Source organism: Vanessa cardui, chromosome 30, assembly GCF_905220365.1.
Source record: "Vanessa cardui chromosome 30, ilVanCard2.1, whole genome shotgun sequence".
Taxonomy (NCBI): Eukaryota; Metazoa; Arthropoda; class Insecta; order Lepidoptera; family Nymphalidae; genus Vanessa; species Vanessa cardui.
In genome coordinates, this window is record NC_061152.1 from 2,030,516 (window position 1) to 2,049,018 (window position 18,503).

The window sequence follows — 18,503 nt, forward strand, 5'->3', positions numbered from 1 at the left end:
GCACGTGAATCAGCGGTGCTTGCCTGGGTTTGAACCCGCAATCATCGGTTAAGATGCACACAAGATATAATAAATTCAAAAATTTCAGATGAATTCTCTTCCGACGATGACTACGGTCTGTTCTTCGAGGCTCTCGGCTCCGGTTCCAAGGATGACCTGATCGACGATGATGACACACAGGTACATATAAACATATATATATATCGGAACAGCATGGCAATCCTGACTTAGTGGGCACGTATCTTCTCTCAGTTCTGTCGTGATAGGGTATCTCAAGCCAAATAAAATACCTCGAAGCACTTTGATCCAAATTGGGTTCATTTTAATTCTCACAATTAAATCGGGTATAGATAGCGCTTCTCGGACAAACGCGTCCGTTCGGTGTCAGCTTCCAAATCAGCATCCATCCAAGCGTGACTCGGTGTGACGTCACCCTTGCGTTCGATTGGCGGTATTCTCCTACCCGCATTCCGTCGCATCATATCGATATACATATCTGTTGAAATATAGATTAATTATAAATTAGATTTAGTTATATTAACACTTTTTTGGGTTTAATTTTTATTTCTAATAGGATTGGCAAAATGATTTTAGTCATGATTATCTGATGGTCACAACCTGAAAGTATTAGCCAATGTTCCTAAATTGGCAATTAATATCTTAAATATATACAAATATATATAAAACTAGCTACCGTATAAATTTTGACCGCGTGCAATGGTGGCAAGAATTCTAGCAGAACGCTTGGCCCTTGGAGTAGTGGTGCAAAAAGCTTCATCAAAAGTATAACACCTCTCATTGCCTCCACTGGTGACAGGAAGGTTCGTTTGGCCAGAGGATCGGACTTGCGATTCAACGGGGAATACTGCTAGCATTTTTGAAAGGTTTCTCAAGCTTATTGGTGAATATTATTGAGCGTGAAATTAAAGAGTCGAGATGGCCCAGTGGTTAGAACGCGTGCATCTTAACCGATGATTGCGGGTTCAAACTCAGGCAAGCACCGCTGATTCATGTGCTTAATTTGTCTTTATAATTCATCTCGTGCTCAGCGGTGAAGGAAAACATCGTAAGGAAACCTGCATGTGACAAATTTCATAGAAATTCTGCCATATGTGTATTCCACCAACCCGCATTGGAATAGCGTGGTGGAATATGTTCCAAACCTTCTCCTCAAAGGGAGAGGAGGCCTTTAGCCCAGCGGTGGGAATTTACAAGCTGTTGTTGTTGTATTCAATGTTACACAGTAAAAATATTGTGCAAAGTTATTGTAGATGTATGGGCTTATGGAAAGCGTCATGAGTCTCTGTGTCAACTACAAACATGGTCAAAGTTGAAACCTCCTTTTGCCCTTTCGCAGACCTTTACACGGACAAGTGCATCAGCCGTCTACTTCTACAAAGTGGCTGTGGGTGATGACCTGGAACTCGAAGAATTAAGCAAGCCATTCAAACAGAAACAGCTTAGCTCTGAGGTAACTGAACTTTTAATACTTTTTTATATAAGAGGATGAAATTGATTACATGGTCTATTCTATAGAATTTTTTAATATGATTTCATATCAAAATCAAAATCAAATAAACTTTATTCAAGTGGGCTTTTACAAGCACTTTTGAGTCGTAATTTTTCGTCGTCTTGAAAAAGCGACAGCCAAACATACAGATTTACTTTCACATCTATATAGATGTATGTACATATAATAAAATTACAGTCTGTTTGTAAAATTAAGATAGCCCTTTTTTACTCAATGCATGTGTATACGCGGTACATATAACAAAGTAACGTTTATTACTATTTCTCTCTGACTGTCTGTCTGTTTGTTCCGGCTAATCTCTGGCTTATTTAAAACTTTCAGGACGTTTTCATCTTGGATACCCCCTGCTCCGGTATATACATCTGGCTCGGTAACGACGTCGATGAGGATATAAAGAAGAATTACAATGATATAGCGCAGAAGTATCTAGAAGCTAAAGAATATCCCTCTTGGGTGAGATACAAAAACTATAATCACTTCTAATTTATGTTTTGAAATTTATAGAGAATCATAAAATCGCCTATGGAAGTCTCTTCCAGATAATATTTTTCATAATAATGTTACAATAAGATCGTTTAAAATCAGAGTTAAGCAACACTTTCTTTCCACTTAAGTTGAATGTATATATATATATATATATATATATATATATATATATATATATATATATATATATATATATATATATATATATATATATATGTATGTATGTATTTAGTGTGTAATATATTCATTTATCGTTAAGTCTACTTGAATCTATACTTATAATAAATCTGTAGGGAGGTCAATTCTGTACATGAAATATTTTTCCAAAACAACTATCAGAGATTGAAAAGGGGTCGATACTGATGCCAAAAATGCAATCAGTAAAATTTTTGTCTGTCTGTCTGTCTGTCCGTATAACCGTTATAGAAACAAAAACTACTTGACGGATTTTAACGAAACTTGGTAAAATTATTTCTCATGCTCCTGAGCTGGTTATAGTATACTTTTCATCACGCTACAGTCAATAGGAGCAGAGCAGTGAAGGGATATGTCAGAAAATGGGAGAAGATACTCCATATTTTAAGCTTCCGTCGCGTGTACAACCTTAATGCTTAAAGCTACATAGAAATTGTGTATTACGGAAATGTTCTCCTTAAAATTATGTAAAAAATATCTCATGACAGCCTTTGTCTATCTTTTATGGTTGACTCACAATAACACGTGTCACTCCCAATAGCTTAGTAGTTCGAAGCTTTCTGATTATATTAGTCTATTCCTGCGTTTATAACACTCTCAATCATCCCAAATTAAAAAAGTTAACAGTATTAACTATTCCATAAAAAAGAAGCATAGAAATCGGTATAGAAACACCAAAGTTATACATGAAATACGCTAATACTAAATCTATACTACTATATAAATCTATAGAGTCTGTCTGTACACTTATTTTTGTCGTAATTCGTCAGAAGTATTATTTTTATGATTAACTGACATAATTTTTACCATTCAAGACATTTTTGTCTGTCTGTATGTTCTGCTATAACTCGAGAACAGATGCACCGATCTTTATAAAAATTGGTATTAAGGCAAAACATGTGCTTGCGCAAATGATGTGTGAATGTGTATGTATGTGTCTCATTGATAAACTCAGTTAGTTCTCATTAAATGAACAAAGAGATTATGCTATCCCAATTGATGTAACTCGCCACTAGGTAGCGCTGCGATATAAATATAACAACACCGTTCAACCGATTGTCACGAAAATGAGTACTTTTTTCACGAAGAAAGTGATTATTTCATCCGTATCATTAAAAATAACCAACAGATAACCCTTACGAGTATCACGATGCATTTCTATGCCGTTCAACCGATAAGTATAAAATATGAAATAAAAAATGAAAATCATTGATCATCATTGAATCAAATAATTTATATAAATAGAAACCACCATGCCATTGAAGAAATAAAAGATCGGAACATCAACAATATATGCGCAGCGTCATCCAAAAGAGCTACGGAAACAACATAACAACAAGAAATACGTTTAGAAACAAATAGAATCCGAATTTCTACTTTGAGAGTTGCCAAAACCATTAGTCAACGTAATGATCAAGTTCCAGATCGTCAAACAAGCATCTTCATCAAGAGATACTGAAAAACCTGACGAGCGAGCCCAACGACTGGATGATCAACGATTAAAATAAACTAAGTCAAGAACTAGAACCAATCTCAATAAATCCCGATGTGATCATTAGTTCAATGAATATAGTATGCCGATATTGTCACGCTATGATGTTTAAAATAAACTGCTGGTATAGTGCTACTCCACTGGCAAAATGTATTTACCACAACTGGTTGAACCATCAGAACCTCTTCTTATCTACGTTATGGGAACTACTGAGGAGTCTGATTATTTCCTTAAGCATATTAGAAATTACAATTCTTGCTTTGAAATGACATCATTTGGAGCAACAAATATTGTACAATTCAATAATTTCGCGTCTACGTTTAAAGTATATCATATGATTGGTTCACTTCAGTTCCAGTACCTAAATAAAATCTCCAGTTTCTGGACATTTATTCCATGGACAACCTAAAAAAGATTGATCTTCGATGCATGTTCAGTACCAAAACTAATCGAGAAATCATCGCTAAATTTAGGATTAGGCTTTATGAAAATAAATGTTTAGTTAAAGACTTTAAAACTGCTCTAGAAGGTGAAACAACAAATGATTCAAAGTCATTATCAATGCAGATAGAACGCCATTGAATGCAGAGCATGAAAGGCATTTTAATGCTGCGGTAGTTCCTGAAGTCACAGCTGTAGTTGTCGGTACAGAAATTACAAAACGAGGTGTTGTTATCATTAAGCGACACAAAAACAATCAAGGTGTCGCTGAAACACATCAATCGTATGACTATTATTACGATTATCCAATTATAGATGGATATCATCTCGGACTGTATCAAAATATTCTCACGACAGGCTCTGTGACATCGAAGAGTTAGTTGTATGGATTTTTTGCATATCGTATAATGATTAGAGATAATCAATCTAACCATATTTTGAAGTGTCGTCAACTGTTTTAACAATTAATTGTTGACATGTACGCTATGGTCAAAACTCTGAGCCAAAGAGTACATTTATTTACGAGATACAATATCGAGTGATATAGTATCTGCTGATATTGGACAAAGATCTTCGTACAGTATCTTAGTACATATGCACGAATATGCTCAGGGTGCTTTGATGTACGTTCGCATGTAATGACAAGGTTGTAAATGTAATAACATCGATATTCGATAGAACCGGATAAAAGAAGACGTGTTGGTTTGATGCAAACTTTTACAGACTATAGAAATTTAATTAAAAATTTTACCGTACCTATATAAGTTTATGGGTATTATGACCAATCTGCAGCCTAGAATCGAGAACATCATTGAAGAAGATGAAATAGATGACGAATATTATTATTATTTTTTTTTTTATAAGAATTTGATTGCTTTGATTGCTTGATGCCCAGCGAAGCAGGCGGGTATAGCTAGTTTTATAATATAAAACTAATTGATATTGTACCTACACCACAAATATGTATTACAGATAATCTCAACTAGATTCAGGGTTTCTGGAAGAGATCTCTTGTTAGAGATAAGTTATCCCTTTATACACATTTTTCATTTATATAATTTTCTGTATACTCTGTTGGTACATAAATAAATAAATAAATAAAATTTCGTAGTAAGCCAAGTAACAACGTTGACAGCGGCATCATTTCTTTTCATTTCCGCGGTACGTTTAAGACCTCGTATAAAAACTATCATAATACCGGTACTGGGCTTATTAGACCCGGAAACGTTTATGAAACTAAAACTGTGTGATTTGATGCTATTGTATTTTATTTCTTCAGTGACAAAGAAGCCCCTTATTAACGTATGAAAAATCAAAATAAACTTTATTCAAGTAGGCTTTTACAAACATTTAACAATTAAGTGAAGCTACCACCAGTTCGGAAAGTAGGTACCGACAAGTACCTACCGGCAAGAAACTCAGTAGTTACTCATTTAAAAAAATACAAAGTCATGTTAGTTAAATACAATTATTTAAATTAATATATCCTGCTTGGAAGTCAACAGGTTTTAACTTCACGCTTTTTTATCATCTACAAATGGATGTACACCATAGCTTTCTGTTTTCAATGGGCATCATATAAATATATTTGTCTATTTCCTATAATATATTAAACAGACGTCATGGCCTCCTTACGACGGAGAAACTTTACTGTCACACTTATATTAATATATTGTAATTTAAGTAGTTCGGGATGGCCAAAATAATATTATCGATTTACAATGATGCTCCAATCTCTCTATCCTTTGTTAGAATGTCACGCTATCGCCCAATAGGCTATTTGACTGGTTTTTAAAATCCATTTTATATTATTTAGTAGAAGTTAAGGAACCCAGTAAAAGTTGTGTATTTTTATTTCTAGTAAATATTTACCGAAAAATATCATATTAAAAATTCCATATTTAAATAACGCGCGCAAAAACGCTACTTGGACAATATGGCGCTGCAATGGGGTCGGTGACGTCACTTGCCTGTATTTTAATCTGTGGTACATATAGTAGAAAAGCAAAGTTTACAAGAAAGTGACTTCATCATAAGCCCGGCCAAATCAGGAGCGTTTTGTGTGACGTGACAAACATTTGAGAAAATGCATTTTTATTTATGGATTTTTTAATAAATTAAGTATTATTTTCAACTTTCGTGCTGTGGGGAATTTACAGGCTATTGTTGTTGCTTGATATGAATTTCTTCGTCAATTTCAGATGCATGTAACAAGAGTGATAGAGGGGTCTGAAAGCAGTACGTTTAAGCAATACTTCCACAACTGGGATGCTGTTATGCCTTCCAGTAGTTCTGTCAGGTCCATCGCTTCTGACATTGGTACGTATTACACCATCAATGACCTACATATATTTGGATATCCAATGATGTTCTAGTAAACAGATATGTTATTAACGCGCAAAAAGTGAAGACTAGAAAACGTTCTAATTGGGACGTTTGCCTTTAGTTGTTTTACGTAGTAATACGTTATAATACATCATAATTGCGTAGTAATACGTTTTGCGTAATTAAAACATCTAGTTATCCCTTTTACTTATTGTTTTTATCAAGCTATCCCTTTTGACTTGTAACGAAATGTAAAATAAACGGTCCCCGGCGCGGCTCACTTTTTTTGTTGTTTAGTATGGATATAACATATCTGTTTATTAGAATATCATTGTTAATGTATCAATTTGATTATTTTCGTTTTGATTATAATATTTATTTCGATTGGTTTTTATTTTGACTCGAAATTATCTATACATATAATTAAACTAGAGTGTGCGTGTGGATGAAGAATTGATTGAATTATTTTATAACAGAAAGTGGATATTTCTCCGGTGACGCCGATGATTCTGATGCAGTTGCCAAATTCATTGGCAAAAGTGCAGCCGCCAGGAGTTACATGCCAGACCAGGGTTCTGGATCTCTCACTATCTTCAGGTAAGCTTGGACTTTCACTATCATGATCATATATAGTACGACACAATTTAGATGTATCATCGGCAAAATTCGTAAAATCGATCACATCCGAATTGAGTACGCTATCGCAAATTATCAAAATTTGTTTCTTATGTGAATATGATCTTCACACAAACGCAATAACTTGTAATATCATGTGACCTAATATATTCGTCAATTCGACGCGTCGCTTTACACGCACTCGCTGTCTCGGGTTGAACTGACGCGGGAATCTATAGCGACGAATAGCGTCGAATGGTGCGATAGGAAGCTATTTCGATTGTTTGTTTAAATCGGCAGTAATCGGTTTTACGAATTGAAGAGGAGAATTGAAGAAAGGAGGCTGTTGTTCTTGTTGAATATATTTCCAGGCAAATTTAAAATATTTCGTTAATTTAAGACCTATTTGTTTACCACATTGGGGTGGATTTCACCCCTAATGGGTAGAACACGCATGAACGCTTAAAACGTATGTAGTCCTTTTTAATCAGTATTCCAAAAATAAAAATTCATGCTTCTAAATAGAGAAATGAAGGACATCCATACATATTTTTAACCCCTATTTCAACCCCTTAGAGGTAAGATTTTCAAATTTTATCTTCTATACATATAATAAAATTGAAGTGTCTGTTTGTAATATTAAAAAGGCCTTTTTTAAACATATACCAAAATATCATTATTTTTAATTTTTGTCAGTCTGTCTGTCTGTTTGTTCGCGCTAACTACTGGAATGGCTGGACCGATTATGACGGGACTTTCACTGGCAGATAACTGATATAATAGGGGGTAACTTAGGCGTACAAGGTCACAGCTGATCAATTATATATTTACTAAACAACTAACTTAATTAACTTTGTTTTTTTAAACTCATAATAATAATTGTTACCAGGGCTGCAGAAGAAGCAGAGGATATAACGGAAAGCCAAGCGGAGGCACCGAAGCTGTACCAAAGCGAGGTGTACGCTGTGAAATATGACTACAAGGACGAAAATGATGAGGACGCAACTGTTGTTTACCTATGGATCGTAAGTTGAGAACACTGCTAAATCTAGAACTTCACTTCACTTGGTGGTAGGGCTTTGTGCAAGCCCTGGGTAGGTACCATCCACTCATCAGTTATTCTATCGCCAAATAACGGTACTCAGTATTGTTGTGTTCCAGTTTGAAGGGTGAGTCAGTGTAACTACAGGCACAAGGGACATAACATCTTAGTTCCCAAGGTTGGTGGCGCATTGACGATGTAAGGAATAGTTAATATTTCTTACAGCGTCATTGTCTATGGGTGATGATGACCACTAACCATCTTATGGCCTATATGCTCGTCCGCCAACCTGTACCATAAAAAAAAGAAAAAAAAAGTACAGTCAGAGTAAGAAAACCTTCGTCAGTTTTCAAATTCATTCTTTTATCAAGTCTTAAGCTCTTAGTACCTTTTGAATCTAAACGTCGAATCATTGCGACGCAATATGTCATTCTCGATCGGTGAAGCAGATCGCTCACACTGGGCACACGAAAATAGATCTTAAGGTGACGAACCTTTTCCCCAACTGTACTTGCTTGAACGGGTTTATTTGTTCATTTACATCACATTAGATACTTCTAAATTTATCAAGGTTTTTACTATATTGTCCATGTATTATATACAAAAACCATCGATCACTCTATAGTTATAAATATCGATACGTTAATATGTCATATACAATAACAAAACAACAACAACAGCCTGTAGATCCACTGATGGGCTAAGGCTTCCTCTTTCTTTGAGGAGACGTTTTGAAATATATTCAAGCAAGCTGTTCCAATGCGGGTTGGTGGAATGCACATGTGGCAGAATTTCAATGAAATTACACATACAGGTTTTCTCACGATGTTTTCCTTCACTGCCGAGCACAAAATTAATTATGAATGTTTAGTGGTGCTCGCCTAGTGGGAACCCATATCATCGGATAGAATATTGTCCTACCCTTCTCCTCAAAAAGAGAGGAGGTCTTTACCAAGCAGTGGGAAATTCATGAGCTGTTGTTATTTCTATTATTATTTATTAAATCTTCCTCAGGGCAAAGACGCTGATGATGACACAAAATTAGCTGGTGTGAAGGCCATTTCAGCCATTGAAGATGAACTAGAGGGGAACGTTACGATGGTGAAGATACCGCAGGGGAAGGAAATAAGGCATTTCCTGAATATATTCAAAGGTATAAACTAACAAGCTTTAAATTTAAGGTACTGTTTGTAATATTAACCTTTAAGTACTGACGTGTGTGTCTCACAGACGGTGACAAAACATATATGACCCTTATTTCGGCGCCTTTGATCAGTCGAGCCAGATATATGTACTATCAATGAGTCGAGAGAAGTCACAATATTGTTGAAAACCTCGACGTCAACCCAAAACATTGAACGACTCTGAATCTTTATGGCTTGAACTATTTGAAACGACGATGATTAACACAATTGTTAAATCAAAAACTTTTACAGATTTGCACAAAGTATAAAAATCTAAATAATATTGAACTATAAAACCCACCGATCGTGAAGAAATGAAAGCTTTCTTAAAAAGAGCGACATATTAGCTTTTTGATTAGTAGCTATAAATGTTGATCTCATACGAAAATGTTGTTATTTTTTACATTTCCTTAGTAAATGAATAATAAACGGATCATATTGCATTTAAATAATGTGAATTTCAGTGAATATTAAGAACCCATTCCGGTTAGTTAAATAAGCAACTGTTAGAAGTCACGTCATCATTTATGATCTGACTAAAAATCAGTACTTAAAGTTTAAAATAACAACTTTTTACTAAACGCATACTCAAACTCAAACTCAAATAACTTTATCCGATGTAGAAGCATCACACTTTCTTATTGATGGTCAAATTAAACACTACTACCGGTTCGGAAAAAGGAACGCACAGACCTGAGAAGAACCGGCGAAAGAAACTCAGTCATATGTATGTTTATACGGTACATATACCAAAGTGCCGTTTTTACAATTTTTGTCTGTCTGTGTTTGCTCCGGCTAATCTGGAACGGCTGGATTGATTTTGAGGGGATTTTCACTGGCAGATAAATATTAAATAAATATTGGAGAACATCACATACATTACTCTGATCCCGATGTAAGTCGCTAACGCACTTATGTTATGGAAAATCAGTAGTAATGACGGCACAAACCAGACCCGAGACGACATAGACAACTAATGATAATCTACATCCAACCGGGACCTCGGAGTGGCGTACCCATGGAAACCGGTGTACACACTCGACCACGGAGGTCGTCATGGTCGAGGATAAAGGTGTAATCCTTATTACACCTTTATCCTATCCATCCATATCTTTAGGAACTTAGGTTACATTTTATTTTATCAAATTATATATATAAATAAAAGAAAACAGTAACAGCCTGTAAATTTCCCACTGCTGGGCTAAGGCCTCCTCTCCCATTAAGGAGATGGTTTGGAACATATTCCACCACGCTGTTCCAATGCGGGTTGGTGGAATGCACATGTGGCAGAATCGAATAAATTAGACACATACAGGTTTCCTCGAAATGTTTTCCTTCACCGCCGAGCATAACACGAATTATAAACACAATTAAGCACATATATATAGTGGTGCTTGCTTGGGTTGAACCCGCAATCATCGGTTAAAATGCACGCGTTCTTACCCCCGTTTTTAATATATTATTATGAATACTTGCAGGTCGACTCATGATACTGTGTGGGAACAAGGATGATGAATACAAATCAGAAAACTTCAAAAAGACATTCGACGACGATGGTGTTAGACTTTTCAAGGTAAGCATGAAATTTTATGGAACAGTCTTTTTATGATGTAGCAATAGCCTGATGGTAAGGGGTCAGCACCAATAGACAATGGCGCTTTGAGAAATATTAATCATTCCTTACATCAATGCACCACCTTTTTTTATTCTTGCTGGATAAACGCATTACGCGCTTCTCCCACGTGATGGAAAGTGGGGGGATGTGTGGGACTCCCCGGAGCCCTTGACGCCGAGTGCGCCCGGGCACGCCGGGTTTACCCACTAAAAAACCAGCGGCCTGATTTTTTCCACATTCGGAAGGAGGCGACGTTGATGAGCCTCGGGCCGAGATGGACAAAATGCTGCCCGAAGCTCCATCGTTCGTCCAGGATCAGGCCCTGATACTTCATCTGGACATCAATGCACCACCTTGGGAACTAAGATGTTATGTCCCTTGTACCTGCAGCTTAGCTTACTTAGACATGAAATTAAATATTTAGATGCATTAACAGGATTTTATAATTAATAGCTACTAAATTGGCTTTATAACGAAAAATTTGTTGGAACTGGAAGAAAGAAAAAGAAGAAAACGCCCTAATATTTTTATTTATTTATTTATTTAACTCTTTATTGCACACCAAATATACATAAAGACACAAAATATATTTTCTTTAAATAAAATTGGCCAAGCAAAAGGCGGTCTTATAGCTTATAAGCCATTTCTTCCAGACAACCTTTGGGTTAGAAGATCGCTTAAAATAAGATCTCATATAAGGCAAAAGACTTGAAACTTTTTTCGACGATGGCAGTTTATAGATGTGTAAAAGGCCTCTCGTCTAAATCCTGAGAAGTATATTATCCTACATATCAATGGGTTAATTAACTACCTTTGTGAATATGATTTTTCTGTAATCCAGGTTGAGGGTACGAAGTTAGGAGGCGACATGCGAGCGACCCAAGTCGAGGAAACCTCGAGTTCCTTGGAAGATGACGACGTCTTCATATTGGAAACCCCTGACAAAGTTTACCTATGGATTGGAAAGGTAAAAGCTCATACAAAGCAAGTATCTTCTTTTCCAGAATCTATATCTATACACGTAATAAAATTGGAGTGTCTGTTTGTAATATTAAAATAACCATTATGTATACACAGTACATATTCCAAAATAACATTTTTTTTCAATTTTTTTCGGTCTGTCAGTCTGTTTGTTTGTGCCGGCTAGTCTCTGGAGCTGTTGGACCGATTTTGACGGGACTTTCACTGGCAGATAGCTAATGTAATAAGGAGTAACTTAGGCTACTTTATATTTAAGAATTATATATAAAGTCACTCTGCAAAGTCCAAATACTGTTCAGTACACTCCGCTGTGTGCGTGATGTCGTGGGCACAGTTAATAAGTAATAAATCCACTTAACAAATACCTATAACAACAACAGTAACAGTCTGTAAATTTCCCACTGTTGGGCTGAGGACTCCTCTCCCCCTGAGGACAAGGTTTGGAACATATTTCACCACGCTGTTGGTGGAATACACATGTGGCACGATTTCTATGAAATTAAATACATGCATATTTCCTCACTATGTTTTCCTTCACCGCCCAGCACGACATGAATTATCAACACAAATGAACTATATTACAGGTCAATAATAATTCCTAAACTATAATATACTATACAAACACAAATTAATCACATCAATATTCGGCGGTGCTTGCCTGGGTTTGAAAACTCAATTATCAGTTAAGATGCTCGCGTTCTAATCACTCGGCTCTCGGCTTATAGGCCAAATGCCTATAAGCACATATTATATAAATAAATTAAATGAATAAATCTATAATAATATTATACAAGTGAAATATCTATGTTACGTTTTCACGCCTTAACCAAAGAAAAACGCTAACATAGGCTACTTTATCGTTGCAAAAACGAAACCAAAAAACCCAGGTTGGGTTATTCAAAATCAAAATCAAATAGACTCTATTCAAGAAGACTTTTACAAGCACTTGAATATTGATATGGCCCAGTGAAGGCGGAGAAGGAAAGAATTGTGAAGTAACGTAATTTCAACGAAATTCTGCCACATGTGTATTCACCAACCCGCATTGGAACAGCGTGGAATATGTTCCAATCCTTCTCCTTAAAGGGTGAGGAGGACTTGGTCTAGCGTTGGGAAATTTACAGGCTGTTAGTGATCATGTTGATTGATGATCACTTTAAAATAATCAAAACTATGATAACTTCAATCGGGATGAAATTTTAGGAGTCAAACGACAAGGAGCAGGAAGCAGCTAAGGAATTCGTGTCTCTCTTGATTGGAGAAGAGAAGGAAGTCACGGACGTGCAGGAGGGAGAGGAGCCTGAGGAGTTCTGGGAGTTATTGGGCAAGTTAACCATTACCATAGCAACTAAACATAACTGGTTGTGATGTGATCAAATCAAATCAAGATAAACTATATTCAAGTAGGTTTTTACAAGCACTTTTGAAACGTCATTTAACAATTAAGTGAAGCTACCACCGGTTCGGAATGTAGATTCCACGAAGAAGAAATAGCATGAAATTCAGTAGTTACTCTTTATTTTTGAATTTTATTTCTTCAGCGCGGTACTGTCTACGAGACTCTGTAATAGGTACTCCACAGTATTCTGTTTTCAATACGCATCATATAAATATATTCATCACTTTCTACAATATATCAAATAGACGTTACGGTTTGCAAGACAGAGACATCTATGTTTCTCTCAGCACCGCAAGTGACACATACGAGGCGTTTTAGACCTCTCTCCGCATTGAACGTGTTAATAACAATAAAGCGTCGTTTGTCGAATTTTGCCATGAAGTTCTTTTACGCGGCTTTCAGTAGAGTAATACACATGTGGCACGATTTCTATGAAATTAGACACATGCAGGTTTCCTCACGTTGTTTTCCGTCATCGAGCACGACATGAATTATAAACACAAATTAAGCACATGAATATTCAGTGGTGCTTTGGTTTGAAGCAATCATCGGTTAAGATGCACGCGTTCTAACCGATTCATACATATTATCATTACATAGTATAAAACAAAGTCGATCACCTATGTCTGTCCCTATGTATGCTTAGATCTTTGAAATTACGCAACGGATTTTGCGGTTTTTTTTAATAGATAGAGTGGTTAGTGCATCTAAACCTGTATACACAGGTATGTGTATGTGTACAACAGGTATGTGCATCCATACCTGTTGACTTCCAAGCAGGATATATTAATTTAAATAATTGTATTCAATTAACATGACTTTGTATTATTTAAATATTAAAAAAGAGTAACTACTGAGTTTCTTGCCAGTTCTTCTCGGTAGAATCTACTTTCCGAACCGGTGGTAGCTTCACTTAATTGTAAAATGACGATTCAAAAGTGCTTGTAAAGCCTACTTGAATAAAGTTTATTTTGATTTTTGATTTTTTTTGAAAAAGATGCACGGTTTCTAACCACTGGAGCCATCTCAGCTCATTCGGATATCGCTGATTCAAATGATTCCACATTCCTAGGTGGTGCTCCTGATGAGAAAGAAGATTCCTCTCGCTGGAAGCTGAACGTCAACCGTCGAGTGACGACACCACCCACGCTTACCGCTGTCACCGTCACCGCCTCTGGAAAGATCAAGTTTGAAGAGCTACCACCGGATTTCAGCCAGACGGTAAGTGATCCTGACCATACTGTCATCATTTCTCGTTTAGAAAATGACTAGGCTTTATAATTTCTAATGTGTATTTTGATAAAATAACTAAATTCTTTATCAGTACGATTCTTAGAGCTGGATTTGAGAGAGGGTTATCGAGGCAACTGCCCTGAAGCCCCCAAACAGACACCTCTTTCCCATTGGGCACTTTGAGCAAGTGCCCAGGGCCCCGCGATCGATAGGGACCCCGTCAGATCAAATAAACAACTATAATACAAATATGTGATTATTACTAAAGTCTATCTATAACCTTGTTTATCTAGTTTCTTTATCTATTCTAATAAAATAGTGTTCTGTCATAGTTATAGGGGCCCCATTACTAATTTGCCCAGGCCCTCCAATAGGTTAAAGACCACAATATAGGTGATGGAGATTAAAGATTTTCTATGTGATGTATATATAATGTTCATAATGTCTGGATATAGTGAAATTATAATAATATTACTAGTAATTAATAGTATTTTAAAACATACTGATTCAAAGACAAAATACATTATTGACAAATTCGATCCTGCCTTTATTCAAGTAGGCCTTTTTGACTTTTGAATTTTTCAAATTTTACAAAACTGTATTAAATGCTAAGCTATTGCTAGCCGATTGGGAATGTTAATTTCGCCAAGAAGAACCGGCAAGAAAAACTTATGCTTTACCAGCATCTATACATATAATAAAATTGGAGTGTCTATGTGTAATATTAAAATAGCCCTTTTTTACTCAATGCATATGTATGTATACACGGTACTTATACCAAAATAACATTTTTACAATTTTCGTTGCTCTGTCTGTCTGATTTTTCCGGCTAATCTCTGGAAAGGCTGGACCGATTTTGACGGGACTTTCACTGGCAGATAACTGATATAGTAGGGAGTAACTTAGGCTACAATAATATTTCTTTTTTGTTAAATTCAAACGCGTACAAGGTCGCGGGCACAGCTAAGATAAGTTTTTAACCAGCTAATCTTTCAGGACCTTTCTGATGATGGAGCGTATGTCCTCGACAATGGGGAGGAACTCTACTTGTGGTTGGGCACGAACATCCCTGAACGTGTCAAGACAGCCCGACTTGACATCATCACTGTAAGTTACGTGAAGTAATAGCTATGATGGCCCAGTGGTTAGAACGCGTGCATCTTAACCGATGAATCCGGGTTCACATCCAAACACCACTATATATATGTGCTTGATTTGTGTTTATAAATTCATCTCGTGCTCGGTGAAGGAAACCTGCATGTGTCTAATTTCATAGAAATTCTGCCACATGTGTATTCCACCAACGCGCATTGGAACAGCGTGTTGTAATGTTGCAAACCCACTCCTCAAAGGGAGGCATTAGCCCAGCAGTGGGAATCTTACAGGTAGTTGTTGTTTCACAGAAATACATCGAAGATGATGGCTTGGAGCGCACTGTTGATTCCGCCATCGTCGTCACCCTGAAACAAGGGAAGGAACCAGCGACGTTCAAGAAAATGTTCCCGAGTTGGGAGAACGATCTGTGGGAGGTAATAATAATGAAAAATATCCGCAGACATTTTTAACTTTGCCGTTTTGTAAATTCAAATCGTTTGTAAAAAATACATTGAGGCATAAAGAGGCATATTATCCTATACAAGATTTTATAGATGATAAAAAAGCGTGGAGTTAATACCTGTTGACTTCCAAGCAGGATACATAACATACATATATAATTGTATTTAACTAATATGACTGTATTTTTAAATGTTGAAAAAAAGTAACAATTGAGTTTATCGCCGATTCTTCTCGGTGGAATCTACTTTCCGAACCGGTGGTAGGTTCACTTAATTGTAAAATGACGATTCAAATTGCTTGTAAAAGTCCACTTGAATAAAGTTTCTTTTGATTTTGCCTTTTAATCATTATGCAGAATTCAATGACATTCAAACATTTTTTGACATAACGATTTGTTTTGAATTCGGCATTAAGGGTAAATTAAATATTTTTTTTATTTTTCAGAACCAATCTTCATACGATGACATCAAGAATGAAACGAAAGCTAACAATTCCAAATAAAAAAACAACCCGTCCCTTTCTCTCCTGCCATATAACATTTATGCCAGACAAGGACAAAACATGTTATATTTATTTAAATTGTGAAATAAAAATGCATTTAATAACCAAATATTTATTCTTATTTTAAACATGTTATATAAAATAGTAAGACAGAGATAGTTCCCAAAGTACATAGGTACAGTCGGGGTAAGAAAAGGTTCGTCACCTTAAGATCTATTTTCGCGTGCTCAGTGTGAGCGATAATCTGCTTTACCGATCGAGAATGACATATTGCGTCGCAATGATTTGATGTTTAGATTCAAAAGGTACTAAGAGATTACGACTTGATACAGGAATTTGTAAACTGACGAAGGTTTTCTTACTCTGACATTACTTAATGAATCTTAAAAAGATGTAAAAAAAAATCTTGACAATGCGAAAAATAAATCGTGAATTATTGTAATCAGTGTGTATTACGAGTTTAAAAATGGTTATTTACTAACGAAAGTTGAAAATAATACTTAATTTATTCAAAAATCCATAAATAAAAATGTATTTTTTCAAACGTTTGTCGCGTGACACAAAACGCTCCTGATTGGCCGGGTTTATTATGAAGTCACTTTCTTGTAAACCTTGCTTTTCTACTATATGTACCACAGATTAAAATACAGGAAAATGACGTCATCGACCCCATTGCAGCGCCATATTGTCCAAGTAGCGTTTTTGCGCGCTATTTAAATATGAAATTTTTAATATGATATTTTTAAGCAAATTTGTACTAGAAATAAAAAACACAACTTTTACTGGGTTCCTTAACCTCTACTAAATAATATAAAATGGATTTTAAAAACCAGTCAAATAGCCTATTACGATTTTATAATCAATAGTTCAGCTATATTGTACATTACTAACAGTTTTGGATTCATATATCTTCATTAACATAGTATAAAATAAAGTCTTAGCACTATCTGTCGCTATGTATGCTTAGATCTTTGAAATAACGCAACGGATTTTGATGCGGTTTTAATAGATAGTGATTCGAGAGTAAGGTTTTTGTATATAATACAGGACAATATGGTAAAGAATCACTAAAAATTTTAGAAGTTGTTTTTATGGGTTAGGTTGGCGGACGAGCATATGGGCCACCTGATGGTACCATCACCCATAGACAATGACACTGTGAGAAATATTAACTATTCTTTACATCGTCAATGTGCCACCAACCTTGGGAACTAAGATGTTATGTCCCTTGTAGTTACACTGACTCACTCTTCAAACCGGAACACAACAATACTGAGTACTGTTGTTTGGCGGTAGAATAACTGATGAGTGGGTGGTACCTACCCAGATGGGCTTGCACAAAGCCCTACCAAGAAAGTTTCTAATTATCATGTCGTAAATAAACAAATTCTGTAGTATATTTAGTATCAGTATTGCACCCGTGTAAAGCCGGGGCAGGTCGTTAGTTATTTATAATAAAACACTGTTCTACTTAACTACTGTTAGTGTTATCCCTTTTCATTTTAATTCCAAACTTCTGAATACAACTGAGCCGAGGTTCATTGTATCACAGGTTATAAAAATCTCACTACACAGATAATGACATCACATCAATAGACTATTTGACAATGCGAAAATCCATATCAGAAAGGTTTGTCACGTGACACAAAACGCTCCTGATTGGCCAGGCTTATGATGAAGTCACTTGCTTGTTAACCTTGTTTGCCTACTATATGTACCACAGATTAAAATACAGGCAAGTGACGTCACCGACCCCATTGCAGCGCCATATTTTCCAAATGGCGTTTTCACACCCTATTTAAATATGGAATTTTTAATATGATATATTTCGGCAAATATGTACTAGAAACATAAAAACAGAAAAACTTTTACTGGGTTCCTTAACCTCTACTAAATAATATAAAAT

General features: G+C 35.9%; 1 protein-coding gene across 1 annotated transcript in view; it reads left to right on the forward strand.

The window, feature by feature from the left end:
- The window catches only part of LOC124542305 (gelsolin-like), a 28,568-nt gene extending 11,862 nt beyond the window's left edge, over positions 1-16,706 (forward strand). Inside the window, exons 6-19 of the mRNA XM_047120272.1 lie at positions 89-180; positions 1,358-1,471; positions 1,853-1,984; positions 6,347-6,464; positions 6,947-7,067; positions 7,975-8,110; positions 9,142-9,280; positions 10,790-10,884; positions 11,768-11,893; positions 13,111-13,231; positions 14,379-14,527; positions 15,536-15,646; positions 15,943-16,068; positions 16,541-16,706. Coding sequence (XP_046976228.1) covers positions 89-180; positions 1,358-1,471; positions 1,853-1,984; positions 6,347-6,464; positions 6,947-7,067; positions 7,975-8,110; positions 9,142-9,280; positions 10,790-10,884; positions 11,768-11,893; positions 13,111-13,231; positions 14,379-14,527; positions 15,536-15,646; positions 15,943-16,068; positions 16,541-16,597 — 1,637 coding nt within the window. The 3' untranslated portion in view covers positions 16,598-16,706. The remainder of the gene's footprint in view (positions 1-88; positions 181-1,357; positions 1,472-1,852; positions 1,985-6,346; positions 6,465-6,946; positions 7,068-7,974; positions 8,111-9,141; positions 9,281-10,789; positions 10,885-11,767; positions 11,894-13,110; positions 13,232-14,378; positions 14,528-15,535; positions 15,647-15,942; positions 16,069-16,540) is intronic.
- Positions 16,707-18,503: the final 1,797 nt, after the last annotated feature.